General features: G+C 35.7%; 5 protein-coding genes across 5 annotated transcripts in view; 4 read left to right on the forward strand and 1 right to left on the reverse strand.

The window, feature by feature from the left end:
• Positions 1 to 255, forward strand: part of LOTGIDRAFT_230068 (hypothetical protein) — a 2,535-nt gene extending 2,280 nt beyond the window's left edge. The window contains exon 6 of the mRNA XM_009046293.1: positions 1 to 255. The gene's annotated coding sequence lies outside the window, so the exon portion shown is untranslated.
• Positions 256 to 4,064: 3,809 nt separating this feature from the next.
• LOTGIDRAFT_156290 (hypothetical protein) lies at positions 4,065 to 8,226 on the forward strand (the record flags this gene model as incomplete). Its single annotated transcript, XM_009046294.1, has 10 exons — positions 4,065 to 4,187; positions 4,478 to 4,586; positions 4,827 to 4,980; positions 5,386 to 5,515; positions 5,686 to 5,868; positions 6,021 to 6,127; positions 6,327 to 6,403; positions 6,732 to 6,830; positions 7,080 to 7,168; positions 8,092 to 8,226. The coding sequence occupies 10 exons, from the start codon at positions 4,065 to 4,067 to the stop codon at positions 8,224 to 8,226; spliced, it is 1,206 nt and encodes a 401-aa protein (XP_009044542.1).
• A 757-nt stretch (positions 8,227 to 8,983) lies between these two features.
• On the reverse strand, positions 8,984 to 10,744 carry LOTGIDRAFT_185007 (hypothetical protein). The gene is made up of 6 exons (XM_009046295.1): positions 10,735 to 10,744; positions 10,509 to 10,583; positions 10,140 to 10,233; positions 9,799 to 9,866; positions 9,417 to 9,535; positions 8,984 to 9,196 (listed from the first exon to the last, which is right to left on the reverse strand). The coding sequence occupies exons 1-6, from the start codon at positions 10,735 to 10,737 to the stop codon at positions 9,070 to 9,072; spliced, it is 486 nt and encodes a 161-aa protein (XP_009044543.1). The 5' UTR covers positions 10,738 to 10,744; the 3' UTR covers positions 8,984 to 9,069.
• Positions 10,745 to 12,410: 1,666 nt separating this feature from the next.
• On the forward strand, positions 12,411 to 17,417 carry LOTGIDRAFT_109593 (hypothetical protein; the record flags this gene model as incomplete). Its single annotated transcript, XM_009046296.1, has 10 exons — positions 12,411 to 12,568; positions 12,804 to 12,936; positions 13,238 to 13,511; positions 13,907 to 14,024; positions 14,428 to 14,603; positions 15,007 to 15,293; positions 15,667 to 15,829; positions 16,113 to 16,208; positions 16,621 to 16,847; positions 17,211 to 17,417. The coding sequence occupies 10 exons, from the start codon at positions 12,411 to 12,413 to the stop codon at positions 17,415 to 17,417; spliced, it is 1,839 nt and encodes a 612-aa protein (XP_009044544.1).
• Positions 17,418 to 18,782: 1,365 nt separating this feature from the next.
• Positions 18,783 to 24,853, forward strand: LOTGIDRAFT_230072 (hypothetical protein). Its single transcript, XM_009046297.1, has 10 exons — positions 18,783 to 18,823; positions 19,177 to 19,396; positions 19,800 to 19,932; positions 20,301 to 20,459; positions 21,029 to 21,221; positions 21,635 to 21,999; positions 22,256 to 22,347; positions 22,601 to 22,832; positions 23,470 to 23,535; positions 23,945 to 24,853. The coding sequence occupies exons 1-10, from the start codon at positions 18,813 to 18,815 to the stop codon at positions 24,595 to 24,597; spliced, it is 2,124 nt and encodes a 707-aa protein (XP_009044545.1). The 5' UTR covers positions 18,783 to 18,812; the 3' UTR covers positions 24,598 to 24,853.
• The last annotated feature ends 243 nt before the right edge of the window (positions 24,854 to 25,096 follow it).

Below are 25,096 nucleotides of genomic sequence, written 5' to 3' on the forward strand. Positions count from 1 at the left end.
TTTATGATTTAAAACTTATTTCCAGTTGTTTTGTATGTTAATTACCTCGATTCTATAATAATATTTATTTTTGTCCTAAATTTTTTTAACCTTTTGTTCTGTGATTTTTCCTAATAAATATATTCTTAGACTATGTGGACTCTCTGAAAACCTAGAGAGCAAATAAACAATATAAAAACAATGTGGACTCTCAGAAAGAGATGTAGAGTTGACATAAATACCAAATAAATGCCCCACTTTTGGGGGTTGAATTGAGTCTTGAATATCTCAAACTAGAAATTTCTTTTCCTATTTCTATAGATGTCATTTCTATATAGCAGTGTCTCAAAAAAGACAACTCGTCTTCTAACTTTCAAACACTGATAATGCATGACATACTGTATTCGAAGGCTCAAATTTCGAAGGTGTCCTGTGAACACAGCCAAAAAATTCACATTTCTGAGACCTAAGTATGATTGATAATAAAAAGGCACAACTGTCCCTTGTATGTGCACCATTTTTGGGACCAATAAGATACTGAACAGTAGGATATAAAAGTCCATTTCAATTCATTCAATTTTTTATTTACCAAATTTGTAATTTACAAAAAATTCCTGCTATTAATAAGGAGTGAGTGTAAATGAAAAATTATATGGAAGACAACTTTGAACAATATTGCAATGATCAGTAGTATCATAGAAAACCGAATAACTTCTTTGGACATGAATTGCCTTCCATACAGACAGAAACTTCAAGTTGTCAGTCATGTATCTAAAATTCCTTGACCACTTAATGAACTCTTCCACACATTCATTGGTCTTACATTGCTCAGAAAGGTTCATTAACATAATTAGGGGTGTTTTTTATTGCCTTATTCAATTATGATAAAATTTTAGCACAGCACATAATTTAACACTGTGTATGGAGGTTATAGCTGTTGCCAGCCAACCAGCATCGAATGGTTCATTAGTACAACAATCTCCCCCTACGAGATACACAAAATCCTCTCCCTAGGTAGTTATTGCCCTCTTCCCAACCCTATCCCCAAATAAATTTCCTTTAATTGAATGCCCAATGACTATATACAATGAAATATAGCACTGGATGACCTAGTCTGAAGTAATTCGAGGTTATCAAGTCTCACCTACCCTGTTACGGTTTTTAGTAAGACTATCATAGAGAATTACTTCAGAGATATATCAAACTTTGTTCTTTCGATATTCAAATTTCCCAACACAAAATGACTATATCAAAATGATATCAAAAGTTTTGACATGACAAATTTCGGCCAAATATGCCAAAATATCGAATGATAGAAAAACAAAATGCTCTACCATCAGTTACTTAGGCATGTTTTGACCATGCCAGTCTGGAACGTGTCTGAAAGATGGATAATGAAACATTCAAATTTGATATACATTAGATCACTGACCTTGGCTGACCTAGGGGTCAAAGTGAAGGGGTCATTTCATTTCAAAAGCCCTCCCCCTCGCTCCCTAGGACAGCCAAAGTTTACAAAATGGTGGAATTATTTTTTAAGACGTTCTTGAAAAAAGGCTTCCACTGCGTCTGTGTCCCACTTTTCAATTCCGAGTGTCTCCTTGACTTGATAGTTGTCGTCCATCAATTTAATGATGGGGTCAGCTCCACGGACATATTTTACTTTTAATCCAGGAAACTGTTTTGGTTTATCACTCTTAATGAAAGCTGGAATTAGAAATAATATTGAATTAGATCACAAGGAGAAACTAACAATCTAAATCAGAAGTGTTCATTTAATACCTAATTTTTAAACTTGGAAACACGCTTAGATATATCTGTTATATAGAGATTCCGTTCTTTAGTCATGACACCTGGTAAGTCTAACTGATGAATATATACACTTGTTGACCAAAGTTTAGACTTTCTGTCCATTCTAAGAGGTAGTATACCTTTAAGCAATAAACGATGGACCTACAGCTGTTAATTAATATAAATACATTGGGAACAAGGGGCGTAATTAGATGATCCGTCAATGGCCAGGTCGACCTGCTAACTCCTGAAGAAACAGGCCACATATTTACGAACCTTGGACTTGTGGAAACCTTCCCAATTTTCAGCTACACACAATAAGCTCAGCAAAGGGAAGTAACTGAAAAAATATACCAAATAATTAATATTTCATAAAAATAACAAAATCTGATCAATATTCAAGTTAACATGAACAACTTGTTGCACTTCCATTGGGCAAATAACTTTCCTCTATCTTTCTGGATCATTATCAAGCAAATAATGTAATGATTTCAACTCTCTACCCGACTGACCTAGCCCTTCCTCATTTGAAGTGAAGTTGCGCTTGTTCCTATGTTAAAATTACTCTCAATGTACCTGAGAGTCGTCTCCCTTGTCATCGCCATCTTCGTTGCAGCATTGTTGACAGTCGTCCTTTAATGTTGATAGATTAAAATCATCTAGAGCATTGCAGGAACGACAGGATAGGGAAGGGGTGAACCCTAGATCTCGACAGTCGTCTGCGTTTAATATACCTCCTTCAGTTACCTCCCCTAGATAGACCTGAAATTAAGATGTAATTGTCCTAAACATATTGGAAGTAAATATTCAATCCTTAGGTTAGGAATATTTCCAAGGTGAGGGTGGGGGAGTTGGTGGCAATGGGAAATAAATACTCTTTCTAGCAATTTTAGATAATTTTTACTGGTTTTTCATTTATGTAAACTAAGTGCAATATTTTGTAACAATGTGTACATTGGCTTAGCCAATCAAAATGTTCTCCGTGGCAAATTGTAAACAATCTTTCCCGTCTTACTTCTGGGATCATTTTATCTCAAAAATCGAAGCAAACAAAATGAAATTGAATAAAAATTTGTATGAGATGAAAAAACTATTTGTTTGCAAGTTGCTTCGATCATTTTTTTCTGAAAATTATCATTTTCATTGCGTTATCTTACCAAAAATAGAGAGAACAGCGAAAGCAAACCGTTTAGGTCCGCCATGCTGTTTTTTCTGTGCTGTATTCGAATCTGTAGAGTCACAGATACGATGACTCTAACAATTTTGTTGAAGTTTGTACAAAAATTGTCAAAATTTTCGTTAAGTTCAAGGACATTTGTATTGGAAATTGTCTTTTTTCAGGTTTTCTGTCCCTTTTCCCGATTTCATTCTAAATTGTGAATTTTGTTTAAAATTTCGAGTTAATTTTTGTGTGATTACATCAAGAAAGTTTAAATTGTAATAGTCGAGATGATCCAGAATAATTTCTATTTCAAGGGGGAATAACTCTGTTTATTCTAAAAATTTGCACTTGCAAGCAGACGTCTTTGATGGCAAGTTTCCTAAAAGCTACAAAGTACTTTCTTTTGAAGAAATTCTAATTCTTTGCCCCCAACAATATCTCTGTCGATTGCAGAAGTGTGTTTGACTGTTTTTTGTTCCAAAATTCACGAATCCTTTAGAAAAACAAGAAAGAGTGGCCTTAACCTACCGGCTTGAGTTGCAGACCAAGGCCCAAGGCTAAAGAAAGAAAGAAAGAGGGGGATGGGGCATGGGGGCACAGTTTGTTAAAATGAAACAGTCTGACTAAGGAGACATGTCCAATGTTAAAAACGGCTCAACAAATTTTATAAAGTCTACCTAGATCTAAAAACAATGAAGCAAAGACAATTTCCTTTGACACATTTAGATTAAGATGGCCAGGCTGGCCTGTGCCAATATTATAATGTTGTAAGCTGAACTACTCAAGTCGTATGGCACTGCATTAGTTTGGATTTCTAATAAGTTGACCATTTGGGTAGATTTGGAATAGTTAGTCAAAGAGCTTTTACTTGTAGGCCTAACATTTACATAACAAAGACAAAAGCATAGGCCTCCTGAATTTGTGAGCTTGTGTACTTTATCTGAATTTGTACTAAGGTAGCCTATTATAGTACGGTACTTCAGTAATGAAATAATTGCATAAAAAGTAATCAATATTTGACTGTTGTGAATATTTGCTTGCCGTAGGATTAACGTGCAAGCCTATTAGGAATATGATGTCCTTTGCAGTCTGTTATGTAGTTGTTTTTTGTCCTTTTTCAGATTTTCTATGAATGGTTGAAGAAGGGGCTATAATCACCAGTAAAAATGATAAAAAATGGAAAATTCTACATAAAATCGGATCTGGAAAATGTTGTAATGTTTTTGAAGGATTGGGTCTACATGATCACTCTCAGGTAAAAAATTTTGACGATTTTCAAGATCAATTAAATGTAATTGATTTTTTTTTTACATCATTAGTTTTTTACCCTGAACATTTTTTCATGAAATTTCTACATTAGCTATCAATGTGAAGACTTGATTGTAAGAAAATAATTGTCAAATGGTCCTAGATTATTACCGTTTAAAATTCAGGCAAACAGAAAAGTTTTATTGTACACGTTTCAACAATCTAGAATTAAAGTTGTGTTTTTCTTAATGTGATCTCTAGTCTTAAATGAAACTTAAGGATTATTTATGATTGTAGGTAGCTATAAAAGTGTACAATGAGGGAAACCAGTTCGATTGTGCTCATCAAAGGGAATATCTACTACTTAAAATAGTAGCAGAGAAATGTGGTGCTGTGCCTCAATTAGGTTAGTGTTAACTCACTAGCACCAACAGTCTGATTGTCATTGGCTAGGTCATTAAGCGCCATGGGTTCAAATCTTTTAAGAAAAAGACAAGACTATTTATTTGGCTCAGCTGTAGGTAGATGATGCCATACACAGTGATATGTAGCATCATCTAATTCTCAGCTTTCAACATCTTACCTCAAAATATCAGATGCCTGGACCTGTGCTTTCGAGGAATACTTATATTGGCTTATGTTTCAGTATCGGTACGAGATGACTGTAGCTATGGTAACCAACAGGTACTTGTAGAGGAATATCTAGAGCCCAGTTTACCAGGAATACTGTTTACTATCAAACAACAAGCGGACAGTCTGTCTCTATACTTGATTCATAGAATACTCACTGATATAACAAGGTAATAAATTTTGATTCCTATTAGACACAGATTTTCTTGATAAAACCAGCCTCACAAATTCATGAAGAAATACAAGAGGATATACCGGCTCTACTTGATCCAATGATTACAGTACTACTACTACATTACCTAAAAACAATAAACAATGTGTCTTTTGATATTTTCCTTTAAAAAAAATCAAATGTTGATTAGTTATATCTGTCTCGGGACCACTGATTAGTGTCGTAATTCCGAATACACAGAGTGTCGGAGTACTCAAGAAGGAAATCAATAGGGAGCAGAAAATGATGTCGGATTACGCAGAATGTCGGAATACTCAGATGTGGGTTATCACAGAGTACACTGTATGTCGTAAATATATATAAGAAACAATTTATCATAACAATATTACTATGTCTATTTCAGTGGCCTGTCCACTCTACATCAATGTGGTTTTATTCATGCTGATATTAAACCAGATAATATTTTATGGTGTCCACAAACTGGATGTTTCAAACTCATTGACTTTGGATTGGCGTTTCATAAAAACGATAAGGTAGGCAAAATTTCTTAGATAAAATGAAACACCAGGCCCCTCTCTTGAAAAAATGTGTGTCAATGAAAAATGTGTAAGATTTTTTGAAAAGTAGAGTCCTCAAATATAACTAGGTTTAAATTGCCCTGAGCTTGTCAAAGATTTTCACGAATGATTCTCTCCCCTTTCAGGAAGTTGGATTGGTTCAATGTACTAGCTATAGAGCACCAGAAGTGTATAGACACCATCAATCCAGTATTTTAGCTAATACAGCTATAGATGTATGGAGTCTGGGTGTTCTAGTCTTGTATCTAGTTACTGGAGAGAAGTTGACAAATCATCAGAAACAAACTGGGACTTGTCCAAATTGTCAGGTCGGTTTCTATTCAATATTTTATGCCATATTTTCAGAGAGTTGACATAGCTAATAATATTTTATTTAGTATTAAAGTTTGACATTCCTATTAGGGAGCCCACAAAGCTAATTGCAAAGAATTCATAAGGATGTCCTTTGTATATTTTGTAGAATGGTGAAGAAGACTGTGAAAATAATGAGATAGTAGAGAAGTTGTTTAGTGGTTCAGCTAGAAATGGAGAAGCCTATATAAGAGTATTATTAGACTTAGCTAAGAGGTTTGTGTTTCATTGATAGACTACTGGTGGACAAGATTGACGCCAACATGGCCCCATGTTCTACAGGCTGTGCTGTCTTTTCAAAATTTTCCTCATTACACACTGCATGGCATGACTTGTCTTTGGCCCAATCAGATTCAGAAAGTAAGAACAGACTTGATGGTGTAAAAGATTTACTACAGACATCACTATATTTCAGATGTTTACAGTGTAAACCTAATACAAGACCTCAAACTAGTGAAATATCTGTCCTACTAGCTTCACAACCACATTTTAGTAAGTATATCTCATTTTTCTCATAATATAAATCAAGATATATAAATTTTTCAACCCAGTTCCCCCTGTCAGTGATGCAAGTCGCAGGGGCTGACAAGGAAAATGCATTGGACAATAAACCACAGTTTAGTCTTGAGTAGTCTTGACAGAAGGAATGAGAAAAACAGGATGCTATTGCTTGAACAATTTTCCCCCATTGCACACCTACATGCCTTCATTGGTCTTCATTTTGATGTCGATAGAAGAAGTAAAAGATTAGACTCATTTGTTCAAAAGTGTTCCTCTAGATCACTAAGTATTTTTAATAATGTTTAAAACTTAATTTCAGACGCAAGTTACATGGATTCGTTGCTTCTGTCCAGTAAAGTTCTGAGATTATTAAACATGGTGGAGGAGACAGAAATACAAGATTCAGAGGAACTAGAAGGTGACTATCTCACATTTCTTCTTTTGGGAAGGGGGAGCTAAGTGGCAGTACTGATAGAAGAGACAGAAATAGAAGATTCAGAGGAATTGGAAGGTTACCCACATCTGTTATTTTATTTTTAGTGGGGGGGGGGGGGGGGGGGCTGGGTTTGGAATACATCAATTTGATAGGAAATTACCTACTGAAACATATCGATGTATTGTTAGGGTAATAAAATATAATAAAATTATTTTGTGGTGTGTGTTACAGATATTAAAGAAGATATAGTGAATGAATGTAGAAAGTTTGGTGAAGTTTTAAACTGTTTGATACCCACTACAGGACAAGCTGTCGGCAAGGTCAGTGGTGATCCAAGCGTGTCGATGTCCAAAAACAACCTCTGTTTGAAACAGTTAAATATACTGGCTTAATGACAAAAGTCCTAGAATCGAAGGACCTTATTCTCAAAAACTAAACTAAGATAAAAAATCCAGAATTCTGATTGGATAATAAAACTAAATTTATAATCAATTTTAGTGATTGACCAATCAGATGACTGATGTAATCATCTTAAGTGAAGTTTAGAAAATAAGGCCTCTCCTTGTTTCATCAATACTGATCAGAACTTATGAATAACTGTGCTTTGTTGAATTGTTGGAAAATTGGATGCCAGATAGTAATTCTAAAAATGGTTACAGATAGCTGAAATTGAGTTCTATCAATTTGTAAAACAAATATTTTGAATAAAATGCTTTATTTACACAATGAAACTATAAATGAACATTTTGAAATAATCTTTCAGATAAAAATGATAGTATGAATTTACTTGTCAGTTTACAGGTATAGGTCCGAAGAAATAAACTGTCAGATAAACAAAATGATTTTACACGTCTATTTTTCAGGTGTATGTCTGTTTTTCAGGTGTATGTCTATTTTTCAGGTGTATGTCTGTTTTTCAGGTGTATGTCTGTTTTTCAGGTGTATGTCTATTTTTCAGGTGTATGTCTATTTTTCAGGTGTATGTCTATTTTTCAGGTGTATGTCTATTTTTCAGGTGTATGTCTGTTTTTCAGGTGTATGTCTATTTTTCAGGTGTATGTCTATTTTTCAGGTGTATGTCTATTTTTCAGGTGTATGTCTATTTTTCAGGTGTATGTCTATTTTTCAGGTGTACGTCTCTTTTTCAGGTGTATGTCTATTTTTCAGGTGTATGTCTATTTTTCAGGTGTATGTCTATTTTTCAGGTGTATGTCTATTTTTCAGGTGTATGTCTATTTTTCAGGTGTATGTCTGTTTTTCCAGTCATTCCGATGCCAAGGCAGCTTATTCTCGTCTGAATGGTCGTACATTTAACAACAGAACAGTTTTAACTACATACCTCCCTCTAGCAGATTATCAACAACATCATTTATATTGAAACAAAACGGTAAATTCAGTTTATGTTTCTGAATGGTTAAATGCATGTTGGTGATGGTGGAAATTATGAATGCAGAGTTGAGTTGAATATTGAGCTGTTAACCCTTTGAACACTGAGTGAATGAAATTAAACATAATATACGCTGAAATATTTAGCCCTTAACCCTTTAAACACTGAGTGTAAATGAAATAAAACATCATATACCCTGAACTCCAAGTAATATGACTGAAAGTGTATGATGTTAATGTTAGGCGACTTCACTTGGTAAGGCTGCTTGATCAACAGCTTGGACATACGAGTATATCATGTAATTGTGTGGCCAATAACGCGGTCGCTTGTGTAAAAAGGGTTAAGGTAGTCCGAAAGTGTTTGCTAAGGATTAACAGTGCTCATTATAATTGTGGTACAAGTGACATGGTGAACTATTTCAACTGTTATGTGATAAATTCTTTTAGACACTATCTACACTTTTAATGTTGTTCTTGTAAAAATAGCTTAGGATAGACTATTGTCCAAATTGTTAAACAGCTATAATTGTATCACTAAGGTTCTTTTCAGATTTGAGCACAGCTCCCTTATTACAACTTCATAATGTCCACTAACTTTTGAAAATCCTTAAATCGTCGGTCTGGGTTTGGTCCTCTACTAAAAATTCTGTATCCTCAAAGTTGGAAGTGACCCTTTTCACTAAAGATAAGTTTAACTTTCCATTTTAAAAATCCCTGAAACATTCATAAATTGTCAGTAGTAGACCCCTCTCACTCTTGCTGAAAATTTCAAAGTTCAAAGGGGTAGGCATGCCCCTGCTCACCCCGAGGAATTTAATAGTCTCCTCCCCCCCCCTCAACCAGCTATAGGGTTCGCATGTATATTAACAGTACGTAACATGACAGGGTTTAATGGTCTATATGTTTTCTCATCAACTGGTATTTTCTCGAGTGTATCTAACGTGTCCATTCCATCTATCACTCTGAAATTTAAAATAATCTTGAATCATTTCAAAAATTTTACTGCTATTTTAGCCCCACAGTAGCAGCTCTGCAAAGAGGGGGGTGGGGGCATTTTCCAATGATGGGGCATTTTCTGGAAGATGTGTCTTTTTCAATTATGTATTTTAAATCCACCCAGACGCACCTTTGCCTCATTTGAACTCAGATTGAGCTATAACCCTGATGATTAATCATTCTTACCTTCCAATGACAGTATATTTCATATCTAAATGTGGTTGTTTACTAAACGTTATAAAAAACTGAGAGCCGTTTGTATCTGGTCCATTATTGGCCATAGAAACTATACCTCGGCACGAATGCTGAAATAAAATAAATTTCATATTAATCATAGATGTATTTAAGAATGAAATGAAATAGAGTCTTACGTCCTACTTTTCTGCACCTGATTGGGATAAAAAAAATTCATAATTAAATTAACTTTAAGATATTTGACTTTAACTTCATGTAGTGTCATTTGGCAAAAGTAGTTTTTAATATCTGTTCATGTATAATATTAAGTTTTATGTGGTTGCTCAGAGTTTTAAAAGGGTGAACAAGATATTTTTGTAAAGTAATGATGTACCTTTAAACTTTCTCTGAATTCATCTTCGTATTTTCCTCCCCAGATAGAATCTCCTCCTTTCCCTGTTCCTGGAACATTACATGGAAATATAACTATCTTTTATCAAAGACAATTGGTGTTGGAAATATCATTTACCAGTACAGCATTTCAGAATCATAAGAATAAAGCCTGCGTATGCTCCAAAGTTAATGTCTGAATTACAATAACAAATCTAACATGAACCTATACATATCCCAATCCTAGATTCTCGGCTATTTTGACATGTCATTTCAACATATTCACTGATTCGTGCCAGCACTACCTCCTTAGCAAGAAAACTAGAAAAGAAATTGTTTTATTACCTGTGGGGTCTCCCATCTGAGCCATGAAACCTTTTATATTTCTATGTATTACTGTATCATCATAATAACCACTGGCACATAGAGCTAGAAAATTCTGAAAAACATAAATCTTGAAATTAGCTCTATAAATTAGTATTTATAATAAAATAAGAGTGACTCGCTTCAGTCTGGGGTCTCAAAATTATTAAAACGACCATCAAACATAATGCTTTTCAATTCCTACTTGTTGAGGAGCTTTATTGTGTACAGTCTGTAGCACACAGATGAGATGAAAAGGCGCCTCTTCCATGTCAACCCCTCCAACCTGCATCATCATCCAGGAAATAGAAAACTTTTTGAAACCAACCTAACAAGGAGTTCTAAACTTACATGACAAGATTTAGGAACTTGTTCACAGAATAATTCTATTTTAATTTCACCAACATCTGTATCAAGTGTCAGCGACTGAAACAAACAAAAAAACATTTAAAATCTAGGAAAAAAAAAGTGTGGGGGCATATTTCTTTGCCTTTTGCTTTAGTAGCTAAGACTTAAAATGTCAATTAAACGTTCTTCTGGTTGGAATTGTGGTGAACAATTAGAACATAATGCCTACCATTTTTAAAAGAAGGGAAATGTTTTGTTTTAGTTTATTAATTCGATGTTGATCGTTTTGAATCTGTGGTTCTCGCGTCTTACAATACAAATACTCGCGACAACGGAAGTACTGGTTCGTTCAATATTTGGGAATTATTTTTTACGTTGGAACGAAGATCTATGAATGTTCCTGAATATTATATTTCTCTATAAAAGGTAATTGATTTCTTTAGCCTTAGGTCATATTTTGCATATTTTCTAAATGGCAGTGAAATTCCTTTGAAATTATTTGAAATATTTCATTTTTTTCGTCTCCATTTCTAATTCGATTCCTTAATTAGAGCAACCGTCATTCAAGATGGAAGTCAATCATAAACAAGTATCCAAAGCTTGGGATGTAATAAGCGCACAACTAACTCCCTCAAACAACCACGTCAGTTTTTGGCAATATTTCTACTTCTTGAATATCCTTCCCTTGAAGGCATTGTCAAATTTTGATGTCGCTGACATTGCGTTTGCATAGCGTACTCAAAACTGCAAGTGTCAAAAAATGGTGACCAATTCACCAACCACATTGTATTTGTCCAAGTACCAATTTCACGAATTCACTAGGACAGCTTTGGCCCCGCCCACTTAGATACTCAACACAAACGACAACTCGAGTCATTATAATTTAAATTTCACACGCTTATTTGCTTTGTTGTTTGTGGGTAAAAGATGACGGCTTAGTTTAAGTTAAGGGGATTGGTCAACATTCAGCTGTCAATCATTCTCACGGATCCAATTGTTTCTCCGTCACACGTCAGTCAACACGTCAAACACGTCAGTCAACACGTCAAACACGTCACACGTCGATGCTACGTTCTTATGACAACAATTTTTGTACATAAAAGGAATCAAAGTTAAAAAAACACTGTCTTCATTTTATGTTTTCAGAAAGAGCAGAATTTCACAGAATTTCAGGAAGCTTGGCAAGTTCTTGAAGGGTATAATATGGGTTATATTATGGAAGAATGGTTCCAAGAAATCCTGCAGGAGGACTTGCGGGAGAGAGTGGCGCCAGCATATTGGTATCATTTTAATGAACTGACAAAACAATCTGAAAATATTGTGTGTATTAAAAAATTCGTGGAATCTGTGAATTATTTGTATGAAACTTCTCGAGAATACAATAAATGTATAAACTTACTCGAATCGGCAAAGAAATCGTCAACGAAACTTCAAAGTTTGATTGTGATGTATTATAAAGCTATTGTGTTTTATACGTCTCCACCTGTATTCTTGTCTACTGTAGAGAGATATTACTCTCAGGCTTTCAGAGTATTTCATCATATTAATACAGACACTCATGCTGAAGGTATGGTATATTTTATTTTTTTCGTTGGTGGGGTGGGGGTGGAGGGGGCGGGTTGGGATGTTAGTGGGAAAGGTTAGTATATGTCATTTTTTGGTGTGAGGGGCGCGGAAGTGTTGAGAGTGGAAGGGATGGGGGGCGAGAGGTCAGGATATCCCCAGAATATTACAAGCTTATCAGCTTACACTAATTGTCTTATTATTTTACTGATAAAGATGTAATTAAATTCGCTTATCTATTTCTTTTCTCGATGCTGGCAATTTTCTTATGGTAAAAAACGAAAAAAATAGAAATCAGGTTCTCACTTTCTGAAGATTCCCTAGATAAGTAAAACACCTTGGATGCAATTTGTTACATGTTACGTATTTTACAGTTTTATTTTTTGTTATTTTTTTACAGGAGAAGAGAAGTCTCCGTTATGTGAAGGTTGTACTATTGATATAGATGATTGTACTTGTCAAGATATCATAGATACTTTTCATTCTGTTAACAGACAACTGTAAGTTTTATTTCTCATTCCAGATTGCTATCTTTACAAGGTCCTGCTAGCTATTATGAACATTCGTCTAATCACTTAAATGCAATAGTCATTGTCCTTCTATCAGTGAATGCAGAGATTTGATTGGGATGCCACTGTCATGGCAAAATCTCCCTCATTGCACTGGTTCAGGAAAGTAGGATGTAAAACTCCATTTATTTCATTTCATTTGATAATATTCTTTTGATTCTTTCAGAGATGAAATGGGTATATTAGAAAGACTATCAGGGGCTGCAGTAACATCAATAGTTCATAATCAAATACAGAGGTACATCAATACAACTTGTAAAGGCAACTTCGAAACTTCTTATATCGATCATTTAGAAAAGGTAACGTTTCTGATATATATCCATCATCATTAAGATTGGTATGGAAGTAGGGCTGTGACTTAAGACATGCATGGGAAATAACTCAGCAAGTAAATTTATTGAGCTTGAGCTTCAAAATAACCCTAACTCAAAGTTTATCCTTTCTCCCAGTGTACACCAATGTATAGGTTTTTCATTAACATCAAAATATATGTCTCAATATATTTTTGAAAATAGGGTATAATTTCCGTATTTGGATCAATAAAGTAATAGCCAACTTGTTGACAACGTATGATTTAAAACAATGTTCATGTTTTTTCAGTGGCTGGATACAAAGGTCTTAGGCTGGTTAAACTCGATATACGCAGGAGAGAAAAATCAGTGCAGTATCTCGGCATTCAGGGGCAGATTACTCCATTTCTTATTCGAGACGTATGCTCACGCTAGAATAGAACAGTTATTTGCTATCGTCATTGACTACCCTGAGTCTGAGCCAGCCATCTTGGATCTGAAAACGTGTCTGGAGAAAACAAATCTACGTGCGTTATTGATGACATCGTTACGAAAAGAATTAGAGGATAGACTTTTACATCCAGGTAAAAATTTACATTTTTGTAGTAGTTGATTCTTAAAGAAGGTTTTTTCTAAACTTTTTATGTGTATTTTCACCATTTAAATTTTTCGATAAATGTAAATATTTTGTGTAATTTCAAGAACAACAGACGTCTGATTGAAAATTGGAATGGTGCAAAGCGATGCTATCCGATACACATAGACCAATCCCTTTTAGTTTGAAACATTGTGTTTCATGTTACTGTTGTATTCATCATTTGATGTATTGCCCATCTGTATCAAATATCATTTTTTATCAATATAGAAAGCTACAGAAAAACATAGACCTCAAGTCTTTTGTTCATTTCATATCTTGGAGAAGTTAACAGCTGTATAAATGACCAAGACTACTTCGTAAATATAAAATATGTTTTTGTAGGTGTAAATACAACAGATATATTACTAGCGTATATCTCAGCTATCAGGTCATTACGTGTTTTAGACCCAGCTGGCGTTATACTGGAAATAGTCAGTGAACCAGTCAGAAAATACCTCAGGTCTGTTTCTCTTAATGTCTTATTTAACCAGGTTTCCCTCTGTCAGTGATGTAGATCTGACATGGGAAAAGTGACTAGTTGTTCGGGTGGGACAATAAACCGAGGCCCTGTGTGCTACAGGCTGTGTACTTTAAAGATCCCTCGACAGTTGGATATTAAAAAAAGAACATGCTAATGCCACTGTCCTTGCAAAATTTCCCTCATTGTACACTGCATGGCATCCGTCTTCCTTAGAACATAAGATGCAGAAAAGTGATATTTAAAACTTCATTTATTTAATTTTGATTTATTTCCCCCTTCAGAGAGGACACAGTAAGGTCTATGTCAGAATTTGTGTATAGGTGTAGGGGCCCTATAAAACCCTAGGGTCTGAAGATACTAATTCTCGTTATTTCCCTATCAGATCAAGAGAAGATACAGTAAGATGTATAGTTCTATGTTTAACAGAAGAGGGTAGTAATGAGTTATTAGATGAGTTAATTAAAGGTCAGCCCCTGATTCTAGAAGATGATACCTGTAGTGATCAGGAGGAGGGTGATTGGGAAACATGGATGCCTGATCCAGTAGATGCTGATCCTTGTGAGTATTTAGGTTTTAAAGTGTTTATGATCAGATGTCTTTATTAGCATAAAATTTCATCTTTGGTTACAATTCTTGAATATGTCTGTATTAAAAACATAAATTTTCAATAAAAACTAGTTAATGCCTTGTTGTTTTTTTAAGAAAATAAAACATTTTTGTTATTAACTTTGGTTAACCAACTAGATGCAGTAGCTGGTTAAGATATCTGGATGCTCAGATAGAAAAACGTGTCATTTGAGCACCAATAGTATTTAATCCTTTGGTCATAGGCTTCAGGCCTATTCTATTTTTAAGCCTTAAAATTCATATAAAATTTCTACTTTAAAAGCTAAAAAGGCCAGGCCTTATTTTCACAAATAAAAGAATTTTACAATCCCTTAAAATTATTTTTTATTTTCAGCCTCAACGTCTAAAAGCAGACGGGGGTCTGATATTATCAGTATGTTAGTGAATATCTATGGAAGTAAAGAATTATTCGTTAATGAATATCGAACATTATTAACAGACCGTATACTCAGTCAATTTAATTGTGATATGGAGAGAGAATTACGATATTTAGAAATGTTAAAATTACGATTTGGAGAATCTCAGCTCCATTATTGTGAAGTCATGTTAAAAGATATCGCAGATTCTAAAAGAATCAACAGTAGAATTGTTCAAGAGATGGATAACGCTGGACAAAAAATGGTGAGTTAGTCTGTAATTTTAAAGATTAGCAAGATTCATAATACTCCTCAAGGGTAAAACAAAATTTGATGCTTGGCCAGTGCTTCTGCAAGTCAACCCAGTAGTATCGTCCTTCTAAAGTTTATTGATTGCAGCTTTGCTTCTGATGATGAAAGTTTCTCAAGAAACTAAGAGGAGACACTATACAAAAGTTAATTGCTCGAGTTCTAAGAATTTGTGATCACCATAAAAATTTGTCAAGAGGTTTCCCACCTGAAAGGGTGGGCTGTCCTTAAGTAAAATGGTCCGGTCAGAGTTTCTTGTCCTACTGGTCTTCATTCGCCCTATGAATTGTAGAACAAAAGAATGTAAAACTCCATTTCATTATTTCCAGGATATTGATATAAACGCTCTGATTCTATCAGCTCAGTTCTGGCCGTCGTTCCGTGAAGAAAAGATAACTCTGCCAACAGAGATGCAGAAATCACTGGAGGAATACACCAAAAAATTTGAGGCCTTGAAAGGAAACAGAACGCTGAATTGGAAACCACATTTAGGTTGGTATATACTTATTATAGCAAGAAAACCTACATGTAGTTATCCATTCAACAATCTATAAATCCAAATTCTAATCACAAGGAGAAAACCGTTATGTAGGTACCCAAATCACAATTCAATGTAAAATCATAAGGAGAAAACCGTCACGTATCTACCCAAAACAAAATCTGATGTGTCCTCACAAGCCAGTCATGTTCAACACTACCTATTGCTATTCCAGTAACAATTTTGCCTTGTTAAAGAAAACTAGGATTTTATGTCAAGTATTTATGGTAATTACAGGAATGATGAAAATAGAAGTAGAACATAAAGGTACCATGTTGAATTTCTCGGTATCTCCTGTACATGCTGCCATTATTATGAAGTTTCAAACTCAATGTTAGTATTCTATTTTATATTAGTTAATAACACTGTATGATAAATACTGTTATTATAACATGTAACAATATGTTTTAAATGATACCTTAGAGTGCAATAAGGGAAAGTTAGAGGCTAGCAGTATAAGCAAACTTTACGACTCCCAACTGTCCAGCAATCTTTAACATAAACATCCTTATTGATATATGGGAGCCGTGAGTAAGATGCTTGCTTAATAACCTGAAGGTCCAGTGTTCAGTCCTGGCATGGGTCGAAGGATCTGACATGGATAAAGCATCTATTCATTCAGAAAGGATGATAACCCTAGGCACTGTGTGTGTTACAGGCTGTCTTCATTAGCACTATCAAGTGCCAGAAAGTAGGATGGAAAACTCATTCACTTTCTAAAAGTGGTTCAAACTCTTTGTTGTAGCCCGTTGGGATGTAGAAGAATTAAGTGGGGTATTACAGATGTCAGTTTCCGCTTTAAGACGTAAAATCACCTACTGGCAATCACAGGGCTTGCTGAAAGAGGAGGTACCAGATACCTTCGTTCTGGTGGACGAGGTCAAAGGTCAAGGTCATGAGGTTGTCATGGCAGAGGATGAATCCGAGTCGGCAATGACGTCTGCTTACCAACAACGAGAAGAAGAGTTACAGGTTCGTTTTAAGTTTGATTTGAAATATTTTTCTAAGATGTACGTGTTTTCTTTTAAAGGGATTTTAAAAGGGTTTTCTAAACTCTTTATGTGTATCAGGGACACTGATTGCATCAAATTGCACAATTCTGATGTTCAGTCAGACGTCTGTGGTTCCTGTAATTCCATTAAAACTAATTGTTTATGGGGTCACTAGACCCATATTGAAATTTCAAGAACCACAGATGTCTGACTGAAAAATGAATTGAAAAATTGGAATGTTTGGAATTGATGTTATCAGTGTCCCTGATACACATGATAAAAACCTCTTACTAATCTCTTTAAACTGACCCTATTTTTGACCATTTTGTCTTTTTTTTTTCAGGTATTTTGGACATATATCGTGGCCATGTTAACCAACTTAGAGAGTTTACCTCTGGACAGAATACATACTATGTTACGAATGTTCGCTGTTCAGGGACCTTCCTCTTCAGGGGAGGTAAGCCAGCAGGAGCTAAAAGGATTTTTAGATCGTCAAATCAAGGATCAGAAGTTAGTGTACGTCAGTGGAGTTTATCGACTACCAAAATGAATAAATTATTGTTTTCTTATTTCGTGTTTTTTTTGCCGTCAGTTGTTGGGTATAAATCTATAAGAATCTCAGTAGTTACAGCCCCTGGACCCCGTTTCTCTAAATCTCCGTAGTTACAGCCCCTGGACCCTGTTTCTCTAAATCTCCGTAGTTACAGCCCCTGGACCCTGTTTCTCTAAATATTATAGATTAATGTGTGGGCATCGTTTCTCTAAATATCGTAGATTAATGTGTGGGCATCGTTTCTCTAAGTATCGTAGATTAATGTGTGGGCATCGTTTCTCTAAGTATCGTAGATTAATGTGTGGGCATCGTTTCTCTAAGTATCGTAGATTAATGTGTCGGCATCGTTTCTCTAAATATTGTAGATTAATGTGTGAGCCTAAATGTTATAACTTAACGATTTGATAACGTCTAAAATAACAAATAGTTTACAGAACCTTTCTCACTTTAACATGCAAGTTTAGTCGTACGATCTTTTTGATGCGAAAGATATGCTTGACAATATTATACGTTCACGTTGTCTTTGTCTTGACCTTATTGACCTTTATGGTGATTCCCCTTAAATATTGTATAGTTATAACCTTGTGTTATCATTCAGGAAGTTTTTTATCAATGATAAGTCATATCTTCACTAGGTGACAATAACAGTTTTTACTGTTGTATTATCATGAAATGACTACTGTATTGTTCATGGGTAGCATGGAGATGCTCTGATAAGACAATAAAACTAGAACCCTTTGAACTTCCTTGAAGGCTTGCTAAGGTGATATCTTTTGAAAATGTTGAATTGTTTGAGACCCAAAAAAACTTCCTTGATGTCTTACCGCAGTCATATATTCACTAGATGACAACCACCAGTTCTGTTATCAATTCAGACATGGTAACAAAGATACCATAGTTTCATGACTGACAGCTGAAGTATTTGCTCACGTCAAACGATTTAAAAAAAATAAACTTGAATTATACTGGTTCACCTTTTAAAGTGATTGTAAAGATGTTGAATTGTTTATGTGTCTTGGGGACACTGATAGTATCAATTTGGATCATTCTAATTTTCAATCAGACGTCTGTGAATCTTACCATTCCACTGAAACTAAGCGTTGCTATGTAGCTATCTTAAGGGCCCTATAATTTTACTGGGAGATTTTGCAATAGGATCCATAGACATTAAAAAAAATGGAATTATGCAAATTTCAGCAATTAATGTCCAAAATACGCAAAAAAAAAGGGGCAAATATGATAAAAAAACATTTTCAAAATCCCTTTAAATTGTTATCATATGCATGTTTATTTAAAGATAATTTTTGAGATAAAAATGATAATATAAATAAATGCAACTGTTAATTTGAGATCACAGTGAACGAAAATTTCAAGCTGCGTTGTTTGGTCACCATGATTCTCTTGTAAGTATTTTAGTAATCTTTTAGGGGGCGCGGTGGTTCAGTAAGAAAGATGCTTGCCTGATTAACCTGAAGGTTCAGGATTTGATCTTGACATACCTTGAGATGATTTCTTCGGATCTTTGCATCTGGTCTACTCGTTCAGATAGGACGGAAGCCCTGTGAGCTACAGGCTGTACACATTATAGATGCCTCCACAGTTGATTTTGTAAATGCCTCTGCTCTGGCAAAAAATATTTCCTCATTGCACACTGTATGGCATTGATCATCTGCATTCATTATCCATTATTATTAGCATCTTTAGCTATTCAGGAACCATTGGCCGAATCTTTTATGATTTTGTTTTGTCCTTTCAGAATATTTTCCTTGCTGTGTCTGCTGTCAGCAAGCCAAGCTCAAGACTTGACCCAACAACCCTTCGCTCACGGCTCGGAAGTCGTAGAAGCTGTTGTTGATTTGATTCGTGAAAATTGTATCTTTCCTGAAGAGAACAGATTTCTACGAAGATGGGCATACGTCAAAACAAGGGATGGAACTCTTCCTTCTGCTAGTGGGGTCCATGGCGGCATTTGGAAGGTGAGAGAATTGTTGACTACGATTATGAAAGGGTTGCTTTATCTCAAATCACCAAACTTAGGAAATGAAATGAATGCAGATTTCTGTTGTACATTTCTGCAGACGGGCAACAACAGGCAGTGTGCAATGAGGGCAGTATTGGTCAGCCTACACTTTTTTGATTTCTAAATGTTGAGAGATTTTTTATTGTGCACAGTCTGTAGCACACGAGACCTCCGTTTGCTGTCCCATCTGAAGACTAGACGCTGTTCCATATCAGTCCCTCTAACCTGCATCACTGACAAGATGAAACCTATTCTGGGATTGAATCATAGACCTTCAGGTTAGTGAGCAAGCGTCTTTCTCACTAAGATACCATAGCTCCCTCAGATTCAAATTTGCTCAAATTTTTTGGTGTTTTCAGATAACTAAAGGTTTTTTTCAAAGAACGAAGAATGATGTGGTATTACAGCCTTACCTTGATAAAATAAACAAACTATTGGGTAGGAACTGGTTGGATGTTCAATGGCCAGAGTTAGTTAAACCTCTATATTCAGGTGAGCATTGCCTAAATATTTATTTTACCAATTCATGGAAAAATTATTTCTGTCTGTTCTCAATTTTGCATGCTGGCTTTTTTTTCAAATTTGATAGACTTGATCATGTTGGGTGTGGTCTTCCACATATAGCACCTTTGACCATCAGCAATCAATTACAGAGCGTCAGGCTGTCAATATTGACTAGGAAACCTCCCCAAATACTCACTGTGATATGAGACCTGTCAGTTTGAAAACCTTTTTGGGGTAGAAAACTTTGCACTATCCATTGAAATATACAGTATACGTTTATTTTCAGAAAGCTACAACCATTCATTAATTGTGAATGACAAAAATTGAATTTTGAAGATTATTTGAATCTATTTCAGGGCTAGCGGCTGTTTTAATTACAGTTCAACAGATGCATGCTCAAAATATCCCCCGAATTCCACCAGAAGTAGAACTACAAGGCAACTTGTGGTTTAAGTTTTTTCAATTTGGAGAATCGGCCTACAATTATACTGCTACTGTGAACTTGATGAATCAAGGTAGGTCTAATTTTTGACAAAATTTCCCTCATTGCACAATGCATAGTGCTCTTGATTCAAATCTGTTACCATCTACAATACTGCTACAGTCATCATGGAATCAATGTTGTTCGTCAGTCAAGGTTGGTGAAATTTTTGTCAGAAAGCCAGGTCAAATTTGTACTCACTCTTTCTGGTATTGGAAGGCAGAGCTAATCGAGTAGAATGCTTACAGGACAACCCAAGGTGTCTGAGGATAAATATAGTTCCTTAGATGAGACACTTTTTTCAACCCAAGTTTCTGTCAGTGATGCAGGTCGGAGGAGCTGACATGGAAAAGCATCTAGTTATTTGAATGGGACAATAAGCCAAGGTCCCATGTGTGCTATAGTTTGTACACCTTAAAGGGATTTTAAAGAGGTTTTCTAAACATTTTATGTGTATCAGGGACACTGATAGCATCAATTTGCACCATTCCAATTTTCAATCAGAAATCTGTGGTTCTTGCAATTCAACTTAAACGAACGCATTTTATGACGTCACTAGAGGGAGCTACCAGAAGCTACTATTTCATTTCCTATTATTTTCAGGTTGCAAGGGGAATGAAGCTATAGATATGGTGTTCATCATTGATTCTTCGAGCAGTGTGAATCCAGATGACCTTGTAAGAGTCAAGGCCTTCATGACAAACATCATCGGTGAATTTAACATTGGAAACAGGGACACAAGAATCGCTGTGATTCGATATTCAACACAAGTCACTGAAGCCATCAGATTTTCCGAGTAAGTCATGAAATTTTTGCATTTTTACCCAGGGCTAACTGAGGGGTCAGACCCACAAGGACTGTCCAGGGGCCCAGATTTTAGTGGCTGTACATCTCCAATACAGAAATTGTTACTGCTACCAATCTGATTACAAAAATTCTTGTCCCGTTCTGATTTTGGAAAGTTACTTTTTTTTAACCTAATACAAATACTAATATAACGATTTTTTTATCTATAAAATACAGTATGGTATTGTTGTGAATGTCACATGATCAATTGTGTTTACACACAAATAATACTATTGAGACCAACGTTTAATTCTTCAATATAGTGCACACCCTCTAACCCTCGAGTGAATCCACTTAATTTTCAAATGCATTAGATTGACCACTCAGATGACTGAAATATTTCATCATAATTTTGTTTTGCAGTACACAGACGCAAAGTAATATCATAAAGATGATAAATGATATAAATTTCGAAGCGGGGAGTACAAATACAGCTGGAGCATTGGACAAAGCGAGGATAACTTTCACATCGGCTCGTTCAGATGCAGTAAAAGTCGCTGTCCTTGTCACTGATGGAAAATCAGACGATTTCATCAACACCAAGCATTCCACAGACAATTTGAAAGCAGACGGAATTGCAGTATTTACTGTTGGTGTTGGAAAATTGATCGATCAGACGGAATTGAACTATATATCTTCATCACCTGCATGTACCCATACCTACACCGTCGCAGACTTTCAAGGCATCAACGCCCTGGTGGAAGAAATACAACACAGTGTTTGTAGAGGTATGAGGTTTATTTAAGAGAATATTCTCATTGTTGATTCCCTTCTCAAAATCAATGATTTCATGATTTCATTCTTTATAACCGGTCCATTAGGCATTAACTGATGAGGATTTTATATCTGAAACATGTGTCAGCAACATGAGATGAGCTCTAGTCAATTAGATAACATTAAGTCCTATATAAGAAAGTTAACCTCCATTTCTAAAACTATCTGTCCTGATGAGGATTGTGTATCTGAAACTTGTCTATTTTTCAGCACCTCTGTATGCTAACTTCACTGTAACATGTGAAATTGGAAGATGTCCTCCATACGCTTTCCCTCTACCATCTATAGGTTTGACCATACAGGTAGGGTTTATTGGTTTAAACATTAGAAGTTACCTCCCCTTTTACCCGGTATGTCGGTTGCAAATGAAATGATAGGCAATGATCATAACCTGAAATATAACCAAATGGAGCTGATTGTCTCCCTTTGACCACAAATATCACAATTTGTAGAGGTTTAAAATATTATTGCCTCTGACTGTTTGTAGGCAAGTTAGTTAGGTATGTGATAGTTATGATAGGCACCTGTCATTCTCTGTCATTTTTTCCTTTCTAGGCAAACATCACATGTGGTGGAGTAACAGTCTATAGCTCTGTATCCCAGGCCTACCCAGGAGTCGCTGCTAGTGACAAACAAGTTGTTGTCCAGTATTATAATGAATCAGAATTTTATCAACCAGGCGTGGAGAATCAGAAATATCTCTATGTTAAACCTGAAGACCATTTGATCTTTGGTAACGGTCCTTGTTTGCTCACCTTGACCCCATTTCAAGGTCAACTCAGACACAGTAAGTATCGTGGAAAATAAAAATGTTGATAAAATTTACCGTAAATCAAAGGCGCTCAAATTCTAGTTTTTAATGTCAAAATGAAAGTGAAAGAAAGAACCATATTTTAGAAAAAAAAATTATAACTTAGGTTCACAAGGATCCTATGTACCAGTGGATCCTATGTACCAGTGGATCCTATGTACCAGTTGATCCTATGTACCAGTGGATCCTATGTACCAGTGGATCCTATGTACCAGTTGATCCTATGTCAAACCTTTTGGATCTTGGATTGGATTACCTGTACTTATTTACAGTTGGGTCGACTGTCAAAACAGACAAATGATATTTTGTATAAACATATATCAATAGGATTAAGTCAACCTAGAGGATGTAAAACAGTGGTTCCGAACCTTTTTCAGCCTTCACACCCCTGGAGCAATCACCTGGAACTTTCACACCCCCAAAAATTTATTTCATCCACATTTTCCTCGGGTGTGAGGTGCTCTCTCAATTCAAAACAAATCATCTCCTACACCAGTTGACCAAACCCCTGACACCCTATTCTCACATCCCTAGGGGGTGAAAACACCCTAGTCAGGTTGGGAACCGGGGGTGTAAAAGGTTATGATCTATATAACTGATATTTTATTTATAGCTGTATATATATATTGTGAAGAAAATGGCGTTAGAAGAAACTGTACAGAGGAAGAACTTTGTCCAGGTAAGTATACTGTACCCAATTGTTATCATTTTTACTGTGATGTAACAAATTCCTTGAGATGGTATATCTAGAGGGCCAATACGACCAGCATTTCTATTGCTAGGTGATTAGGTGCCGTGGGTTCGAATCCTCAAGGTAAGAAATATTCTGATGAATGTGTCAGTGCTTTCGAGAGTCAGCCAGGTGGGGGCCTATTTCTACCTATTTTCTACTGTATCAATAATCCTGTACATACTCATCTATACGTACATGTAAAGTGCAGCATCCCCCCCCTCCCCTCCAAAATGAGTACTGACAAAATGAATTTTAAACTAAAAAGAACTCTGTTGAATCTCAATGTAATTTTTGAATCCACAAATATAAAGGTTCCTTGGCATTATTCTTTTTTCTAATTTTTTATTTTTTGCAGGTGGAAAAGTACACAACTCATATAACCCATGTACCAAGGAAAATCTTGCCACGGGCAAAACCAGGTTCCCCTACCCTGGGGACAATACCAAATTTTATATATGTCAGTCTTCGAAGGCAATTATCGCAAGTTGTCCCGAGGGAGAGGTGTTTGCCCCCCAATGCCAACTCTGCTACGGAAAAAATCAACCAGTTATTACAAATTGTAATGCATCTAATATCAACTCAAAATTCGACGGATATTGCACAACGGAAAATATCCTCGCTGGCAAATACTATTTCACACATCCATTGGACATTCATTTATATATACAATGTGACCCTTGGGGTAACGCATATGTAATGTCCTGTGAAGGAGACCTTATTTGGCAGGAAACGAAACTGTCGTGCGAAAAGCGCGACACTTTGATCAACCCCTGTCTTCACATGGATCAACAGGGGAACGAGCGCTTTTATGCCTATCCCTTAGATTTCCACAAGTTTATTGAATGCAATGATTTCCTAGATCCCTTGGTAATGAGTTGTCCTGCAGGTCTAATGTGGAGCGATTGTATAAAAACATGCATGCAACGCGCTAGAATTCCAAACAATTGTTTCATTGATCCTAATGGTCCACTGGCTTCCTACATACCCACTGCTCAAATCCCACCATAAATTTGAAACAATTGCATTTTACAGACTGGTTTCATTGTGTTAAGTAAAAAAACACCCCTCATTTTCTAAATGAACTCTTCCTTACAAGTATGATCATAGAAATTGTTGAAATATGCATTTGTGGAAGAGTTCGCTTTAGTTAAAGGCGTGTCAAGTTACTTAGTACACATTGAAAGTTCAGAAAAACGTACATTTTCCCCTTAAATTCTATTGTTAATTTGTCTATTGAATAAAACCCTCATATGTCTGAAAAAAATGATATAGCTTAAGAATGGGGCGTGTCCTCTGGGAGGGGGAGGGGATGGGGGGTGTTTAAATGCATGTAACGCACACACTTCAAAAGTGTCAATTGGACGTAGAAATCAGAATCTCTCGTGTGTGAATTTTAAAAGTCTTAATGCATGTATGAAGTGAGTCGAAGTGGAGCAGGCGAACCTGAGTTGTTAAGGTTAATCTATGCAGATTGGGTGACAAGGACGCGACATCCACATGTCAAGAA

The sequence above is a fragment of the Lottia gigantea genome (genome assembly GCF_000327385.1).
Source record: "Lottia gigantea unplaced genomic scaffold LOTGIsca_10, whole genome shotgun sequence".
In the NCBI taxonomy this organism is placed as follows: Eukaryota; Metazoa; Mollusca; class Gastropoda; family Lottiidae; genus Lottia; species Lottia gigantea.

Coding starts and splice junctions, on each gene's coding strand:
- LOTGIDRAFT_230072 (XM_009046297.1), top strand. Junction 21,222..21,634: donor GAAGCCATCAGATTTTCCGA/GTAAGTCATGAA, acceptor TTTGTTTTGCAG/TACACAGACGCAAAGTAATA. Junction 23,536..23,944: donor AGAGGAAGAACTTTGTCCAG/GTAAGTATACTG, acceptor TATTTTTTGCAG/GTGGAAAAGTACACAACTCA.
- LOTGIDRAFT_185007 (XM_009046295.1), bottom strand. Junction 10,234..10,508: donor AAGTTCCTAAATCTTGTCAT/GTAAGTTTAGAA, acceptor TATGTTTTTCAG/AATTTTCTAGCTCTATGTGC. Junction 9,197..9,416: donor AAATATACTGTCATTGGAAG/GTAAGAATGATT, acceptor TTTAAATTTCAG/AGTGATAGATGGAATGGACA.